Consider the following 8,206-nt stretch of genomic DNA (forward strand, 5'->3'; position numbering starts at 1 on the left):
AAAATAATACCTTCTTCTCAAATGGCTTTCACCTCAGGCGCACGTCCTTCGTATTAGTTCTATTACATGGGCCGCAGTAGGCACACCCCTTTTTATTGCTACAAAAAGCGTAATTTATTTTACATAAATCATTTAACGGATAAGTAATGGATTTTTTTTATTCATCACAGCTTCCATGGCCCGTGACCCATGTGACTGTAAATAAATATAATACTTTTATTGCATGAGAAACATAGAAAGAACACTCCTCATCATTTTCAAAAGCAGGTTAATTTTGGTTACATAGACATTTCGATGCTGAAAAGCAATGTAATTACTAGGATTTTTCATCGGCTTCCAGATCGCCACCCAATGTCTCTAAATGAACCGTATTCTTGTCTTCTTGTTCTCAAAATCAAGTTATGGAAACAGAAACACGCCTCCAAGGCCAGAAAATCTCTGTGAGCACAAAGCTGTACAATTCAAGACCAGATTGGACAAAACACATCTCCACAAAGAATAAGGATGACAGCTGCACATAAAACATATGCACTGGTACATATGAATTTGATAAGATTTCCATTAACACTGAAAAAAAATTGTGAAAATACATGAATGAGATTAGGTCCCCCATGCCATTTATGTGCTGCTTAAACAACTGCAAAAAAAAAAATCCATTAAAATATTTCTTCAAAACCAATGAAACACTTATTAAAAGAGGTGTGCACCATCTACCTTCTGTAGACTGTTTTTGTATTGATTTGGATGGATAACTTGACCTGGAAGCTGCTGAAAAAAATCCATTAGTTTCCCATTCAGCTTTTTAATAAATATGAAGCACTTATGCGGAATGAAAGAGGCATATCCCATGTGGATCATGTATTAGAAGTTTTTGATATTGATTTTGAGGCATTGGTTCATATGACCTGGAGGCTGCTGAACAAAAGCCATTATTATTCCATTAAAGTGCATATTAAAAATAAATGAAGCACTTATTAACAAACAAACAACAGAAAGTCAGCAGAAGTATGAGGCGGCTCGGGATTTGATTGCAGGATGCAGCAATGCTCTGTAAACACAGTCTTTATGAAGGGTGAATAAGGGGCAAAAGTAGTGAGAAATGAATTTCTTTGGTAGATGATAGTAGATCTTCTTAGCAGTGGGAAACGAGTCTTTCTGAGAGCAGATTGGTAAACAACACTCCATGCTGTCTGTCAATAAACTGTCACAAAAGTCTAGATTTATCTTCTACTTAGCCATGAATTCATGTGTTGAATGACAGTGTTTTGATGGTGACTTTTTGGCAATCCTTTCTTTAGGTGAACAGGATGAAAAATGGTGGATAACAATGTATATTTCTCGCTGTCTTTTTAGTGCATGGTGATTTCTAAGATACCACTAAAAACCGAGATATCTTTTCAAAACTAAATGACAAAGTCCACAACCAAGTGTGCAGGTGAACAAGCCATATTTTCTAAATCTTCTATATCAAACATAAGGACCTCTGGGCGTCTCCCAAGTGTTCTGTTTGCAGAAAGACCGGCAGTATCAAACACAAGAATGGCATTGTCTGAGAGGTCACTAATCTGCAAAGTCTTTAATGTTAGTAGGAAAAGAACAAATGCTTTCATTGAAAAAAAAAAAAAAAATCAACATGCGAACAAAAGAAAAAATAACTTGACAACTGGACTGGATTCCTCAAGGAGTTCTGTAGTTTCAGCAGCAAAGTGTGAAAAAACAAATAGAAGAATATGATGTTTGCAGGATAGAATAGGGCTCAACGATATGATAAAAAAATCATATTGTGATTAATTTTATGGATTTTGAGACTGCGCAATGATTCACAATTTTAGTGGGAATTATAGTTTACATTTTCACTTTAAAAGCTATTTATCACCTTTATCAAAAAACTGCAGCTCCTGAGATTTGGATATTGCGCTTGGCCATATTGCGATTTCGATAACATTCTGATTAAATGTTCAGCCCTGGTATAGAAATCCAATTTAGAATGAGTGATGCAGCTTGTTCCTGGAGATAATGTGATTTTTCTGTGTAGCACCACAGCAGCACAGGTGTCTGTTTATACAACATGACTGTGTCTGTGTGTCCTGCGGTATCCATCTATTCGCTCCGACATGGGTGGTGAGGGAGAGTGTGTGTACGTGGGCTCTTGGATGTCTCTGAATTGGAGGTAGCTGTGTAGCTGGGAGGGCACAGGGAGCTGCTGGACTGCATCGGTCCTCATCAGTACATCCGATCCCAAAACCTCCCTGACCTGCAGTCTGCAGAGGTGAGACAGACTGGGAACAGGCTCTGAAGGGAGGAAGAGAGACAGAGGGTCAGTCTTTAGTCAGGACCTGCTAAAGATTAACACTCTGAAACCTAAGCAAAGTCACCTGATTTTTTTTTTAAACAAAAAACAGTATGTAATTAAAATTAAATGACCATAAAACTACCAGAGAAATACACAAAAACTTGAAAAAAACTTCAGAAAAGACTTTTTGAAAGAGAATCACCAGAAAACTATATTTTGAAGTATTTAATCTAATATTTAAAATTAAATTATAAGAAAATTACCACAAAATTAATGAAAAAAAATGTTGAAAAAAAAGCACCTGCTCCCGAAAAACAATGACAATAAAAAGATATAAATTGAATTTTGTTCAGAGAGTTAAATAAAATCTTTTAAATTAAAAGGCCAATCAATGATTCCTGGGTTTCAAAGCATTAATAGAAACAGATCTCATCGCACTGTGTGGTTTCATCACTGTACCAAAATTTGGCCATGATGCCCAAGTCTTCTCCGCCTGTCTTCGGTCCAGAATATGTTTTAGAGGGAGAGACAGAATCGACCAGTTTACAAACCCCAGCAGGTAATTCAACACCTCGCTGTCTGCCTCCTCCATCCTAAAAGCATTCACAAGACGAGAGAGACAAACAATCAAGCTTAAACAGCTGATAATGCACCACAGAGTGAGAGAGCAAGAGACAGAAATAGAGATACTCACATCTTGGGTTGCAGCAGCAACGACGGTTCCAGTCCTGCCTTTAGAAGCAGAGGCAGCCAGCAGGCGGCAAAGCGCACCTGACCCAGCGCCACGCAAACCAGCTCCCTCAGTTCCTGCAACTTCAGTGCAGTCCTCCCCTCAGTCCAGTCCCCCCTAGAAGGGGTACTGCTCAGGCTCTCTGGTCGAGGGATCCACCTGTGCTTAAGTATCAGCTGCAGTAGGTCTGTTCTCTCAGTGGCCAACACATGTATCCATTCCATCTCACTCAAACTTGCTCCAGCAGCTATCAGCAGCCTCGCCGATTCACTGAAAGAGATTTTAATACAGTTCAGAGGCAAACATATGTCTTTTAGTTATGTGCATATGCTTGCAGTGTGTGGGACAGTCCCAGGAGTTTGTTTACAAACCTGTACGGTTCATATGATATGACGAGCAAGGCGAAGGAGAGCGGTGAGCGAATGCCCAGGATGTCGGTGCAGTCCTGGGCATCGGGGCTATAACCCTCCCTCAGCAGCAGCTCCACGCTGTTGCTCTGTTCCCTCACTGCCACGTACAGCGGGCTCACCATGCCAACGCCACGGTCACACACACGATCCGTAACAGCTATCAGCCTCTCCAGGATACTGGACACACAGCAATGCATTGTAAAAAATAATAACTTCATTTGCATAGCACTCTTACTAACAAGGCTACAGAGATTTTATTAAACTGTGAATGCAGACATGGAAAGAAACTAAGTACATTCACCCAAACATTATAATCATAATTTTGTTGTACTTGTAATTGATTATTTCCATTTCACATGACTTTATGCTTTTGCTCCACTACTTTTGTGAGGGAATTATTGTATTTTTTTACCGCCCCCACATGTATCTGATGATTGCACGTGCCACTAATAGCAAATAAGGTTTTATATGCAAAACATTCAGCTTAAGCTTCTAAATTACGAAACAGTGTCAGAATGTAAACTAGGCAAACATTACATAGAGCAGTTAGGATTATAGCATCAAAATACTTCCATCAGGTTAGAGTATTTATATTTTAACACTATTAAAGGAACCATTCTTCAAAATGATCACCTTCATGCTTAATACTTCAGTAAATATTACTGGTAATAGACATTTTTTCACAGCAGCCATTTGACAATAAACAGCAGGGAGCATAAAGGTGTCACTAATGACAATAATTAAGGTTCTGTTCCACTGGGCTAAACAGAAAGGAACCTTAATTAATACTTTTACTTAAGTAACATTTCGAATACAATAATTTTTTTTTTACTAGACCAGTCAGTGTGGGAGATTTGGATTAACAAGGCTCTAGTTGCAGCCTGTAGCATGTCATTAACAAACAACTTATGGATCAGTACCGGCAATGGCCAAACTCAGCTGCAGCATGAATGGGGAGCTGCGGCCAGTCGCTGCTACAGGCCAGGTTAGGGTCGGCCCCGTGATCCAACAGAACATGCACACAGCCCTCATGGCCCTCTTGAGAGGCAATCAACAGCGGCGTGGCCAGGTCGTCTGCCTGGGCGTTCACATTGGCACCTGTAGCGGAAACCACGTCAAACACCAATCATTATGTATTGTCATTTAAGTATTTTTCCAGTCCTACATACACACAAGGCATACACAGTAACAGCTGTTTACCAGCATTAACAAGGATTTCCAGGCATTCCAGCTGTCCATACTCTGCAGCCAAAAAGAGAGGGGTGATCTTGTGGTCATCAAGTGCCTCCAGGTGACACACAGTAATCAGTTTGCGCACAATTTCAGTGTGACCCTTAGAGAGTAAAAGAATAAGTGTGTGTTAATAGGTAGGATGCACCTGACAGAGTTGTATGTGTGCGCGTGTGTGTGTGTGTGTCATTACTTTGTAAACAGCTTGATGTAGGCAGGTCCAACAGGACGCAGTGTGTGTTCCGTTCACTTCTGCACCTCGGCTGATCAGCAAGTCCACAACCTCCTTGTGTCCACCATCTACAGCTGTTAATAAATAATTAGCAATTAATACATAATACAGATCCAATTGTGGCTATTACAGTACTGTGTGACCGTTTTACCTGCATAGAGAGGACAAGACAGGTCGTTGGTTGGCTGGTTGATGTTGGCGTGAGCTTTCAGGAGGAGTCGGACCACAGCCAGGTGTCCGCGCTGTGCTGCCAGGTAACACGCAGTCTCCCCTTCATGTGTCAAAGTGTCCACATAGGCACGACAGCCACGGGATGAGTCTGCTGTTGACAGTCAGACGGGGAAAAAGGATGAATGAAATGAATGAATCTTTATCCACTTGATGACAGCCAACAAAGGTCATTGGTCATGAAAAATTGATGTAATTAAGAGGACAGTGAGAAAATCCAACAAAACTGTAACCTTGTGTTGTTGTGGATCCTTTCTTACCAGCAGCAGACAGTATCTCCCTGACACAGTCCTTGCTGCCGGCGGCTGCAGCCTCATGCAGGGCGTTCCAGCCTCGGTTGTCTCGGCTGTCCACACTGAAGCCTCTGCGGATCAGCCTCCGGACTCTCTCTTTGCAGCCTGCCCGAGCCGCGGCGGCGACACTGGACACGGTGTCTCTGTAGCACTCGGTGAAGTCCATCCTCTGCCCCCAGCCCGCCTGGAACAACAGGGACAGGTGAACAGCTGAAAACTCGGGTGCATGAAGGAGCCATGGGTTCACTTCTGCAGCACTGTCACCATTACTATGGTTATCAGTGTTGTGATCTTCCTGACATTCACACTGCACGCTCCAACCTGCCTCAAAATCCCAGTAAAATATGTGAGACGATATGCTAAAAGGATTTCTCACACCAAACCCTTTGCAAAAATCGTACCGGAACTCAAGACGTAACTTCATTTCAAAACACAACTTCAGTCGTTACAGGGTTTGATAAGAAAATAGCAGCTAGCTGGTAGCCAACAAGCTAACTACTCTTACCGTGGGGCTAACGTCAGTGGCGAGACTTCCTTGCTGGATAAAAAAAAAAACTGGCTATACTTTGAATATTGATAATTATTTCACACAGTGAATGCGTTTTGTTAAAAGTGAAACAAGTAATATCTTTGTCCGACGTGGATATAAACGATTAGCTAGACAAACATTGCGAACAGAAACGCAATTCTGCCTTTTTCCGTCAACAGACAAAATACGGCCTCTACGATTCGATTGGTCGAAAAACTAAGCCCCGCCCACCAGGGGGAAAATGGAAATTCATGTTGGATTCAGGTACACTGGGACTATCCAATTGTCCACCACTGATATGGAGGACCTCTTTGATTCTGAAAGAAAGGACAAGACAACTAGTAATATTTCTAATAGTACGCTTATATATAAGTCCCCAGTTTCCCCAACATGCATTCAAGATGCAATGAAAAAGCTTAAATGTATCATCTGTCCTGGTGGAGGTGGGCCAACATCTGAATTTTTAAAGCCGTCTCAAAAGAATGATCACCTTTCATTTAAAAAGTCCATCCAGAGAGCATTAACAATGAAAGACTTTTCGCCCTCTTCACCTCAGGGTTTCATCAATCTAATCCCTAAACCTCAGAAGCAACTGGGGTTCCATATGTTTTTTAAATGAAGATTATAAAATCATAGCCTCTTTCTTTGGCTAAATAAAAAAGTCTCTCCTTTAACACCAATTAGTTAAAAAGTTTAGTAGCCTGATTGGTGTATTGTTCACTAGTTGTTTGATTTATAAGTTCATCTTTTTTTTTTTTTACTATTATGCATGAGTATGAATAAGGGTATCCTGTTAAACTGTTTCTAATTAAACTATTTCTTTTCAAAATTAATGTCTTCCTCTTTTCTAATAGTCTGAAATTTAAAGGTGGTGTCACAATATTTTGCAGTGGTATTACAGTTAGCTGTGAAAGTTCCACTAATGCTTTACTTTGCTTTAGATAAAATCCATGTTATATGTGCACTGTGGTGTGAGTTCCTCCATTAGTGCGCCCATAGCTTTTATGGCCTTTATTTGTTGTTATACTAATGGTCTCTGTGATTCATCATAAACAGGCCCAAACAGCCAGAGACCACAAGAGAAAGGGAAAACAATATTTTGGCAGCTATTTCTCTCTTTCAGGGCAAGCAGATCAGTATAAATGAGTGATAATGTTGCTACTTTGGGTGTGGGACACGGATGTTTCAATTCCTGCTCTGAACTGTTGATGTTTTCCTGCATTCTTAGTAAAGTGCTTCATAAAGTTTCAGCCTCTGCTGCCTGTAAAGATACATTCTACTGAAGCACACTTTATGCAATTCATACTCTTGAAGTTACATTATTTTCCACTGACAAATTTCTATATTTCAGCACTGCATTTTGTGCCTCTGTTAATGTTTATGCTCCTTTAATCTTTTAAATGTCAGGCATTCTTATTTGTGCTGATAATCAAGCAAGTCTTTCAAAAGAAAACTTACTGGATATGCAATATAGCTATTTTCACCTTGCCCACACATTTTCTCAAGGAAATGTTCTTTAACTGGGTAAAGGTATTTGAAAGCTTTTCTTCTGCATATTATGGCAATTATATTTGGCTTGAATTCCAATATATGAAGTAGTTTGTATTTCTTTGTCCTTTCTTTTGGGTGTCAGATGGACTGCTTGCACTTTCACGTCATTGAATTACGTAGATGTTAACTATTTGCACAAGAACGATATTGGTCAGTGCAACATCACATATTGGAAATTCACATAAACACATACGCAACCATGCACTTTCAACATATTTTCCAAGGCAGGGACATTGCTGAGGTTTACTTTCGTTCATGTTGCATGATAAGGCTCTTGTAGTGCTCTACAGGACTTGCAGGTTGATTGTGAGTTGGGTGGAATCAGTTTGGCTCTCTGTCCTCTGTTACAGATACTTCGCACTTAGAACATATTTTCCAGTCTTACAGCTCTTACATCTGACCAAGAAAAAGAGAAAGAAACTTGTTTCCATAGTGACTGGTGGGCAATTCTCTGCTGTGGTAGCCTTATCACTGCCCTATCTGTTTCATCTCCAGGCAACACATATGGCATCCTGCCTTTTAAAACTAGGCCTGTTTCTTTTGAATGTGCGTCACAATGTCTATTTACTGACTAGACCGTGGCGTAAGTGGTTGCCATGTTTGGGCAACAGCCATGGGCAAACCTCATGAGACTGGACATGAAACACGTTCTCATTTGAATTTTTGATGAGAAAAACGTAGGAACTTCTGTCTTCTCAAGAAAACTGTTT

General features: G+C 40.4%; 1 protein-coding gene across 3 annotated transcripts; it reads right to left on the reverse strand.

Moving 5' to 3' along the window:
* Positions 1 to 1,557: 1,557 nt before the first annotated feature.
* Positions 1,558 to 6,126, reverse strand: asb3 (ankyrin repeat and SOCS box containing 3). Of its 3 annotated transcripts, none has more exons than XM_030078669.1 (10): positions 5,922 to 6,126; positions 5,384 to 5,600; positions 5,047 to 5,214; positions 4,857 to 4,969; positions 4,634 to 4,766; positions 4,354 to 4,531; positions 3,395 to 3,610; positions 2,988 to 3,293; positions 2,753 to 2,886; positions 1,558 to 2,292 (listed from the first exon to the last, which is right to left on the reverse strand). In XM_030078669.1, exons 2-10 carry the CDS (start codon positions 5,580 to 5,582, stop codon positions 2,060 to 2,062), a joined length of 1,680 nt encoding a protein of 559 aa, XP_029934529.1. In that variant the 5' UTR covers positions 5,583 to 5,600; positions 5,922 to 6,126; the 3' UTR covers positions 1,558 to 2,059. The 3 variants fall into 3 exon arrangements, with proteins under 3 accessions (XP_029934529.1, XP_029934528.1, XP_029934527.1); XM_030078668.1 differs by having other exon boundaries at positions 5,047 to 5,217; XM_030078667.1 differs by having other exon boundaries at positions 5,357 to 5,600.
* Positions 6,127 to 8,206: the final 2,080 nt, after the last annotated feature.

Source organism: Myripristis murdjan, chromosome 19, assembly GCF_902150065.1.
Source record: "Myripristis murdjan chromosome 19, fMyrMur1.1, whole genome shotgun sequence".
NCBI lineage: Eukaryota > Metazoa > Chordata > Actinopteri > Holocentriformes > Holocentridae > Myripristis > Myripristis murdjan.

Coding starts and splice junctions, on each gene's coding strand:
- asb3 (XM_030078667.1), bottom strand. CDS start 5,582: ATGGACTTCACCGAGTGCTACAGAGACACCGTGTCCAGTGTCGCCGCC. Junction 5,215..5,356: donor AGGATCCACAACAACACAAG/GTTACAGTTTTG, acceptor TGTCAACAGCAG/ACTCATCCCGTGGCTGTCGT. Junction 2,887..2,987: donor TTGCTGCTGCAACCCAAGAT/GTGAGTATCTCT, acceptor GAATGCTTTTAG/GATGGAGGAGGCAGACAGCG.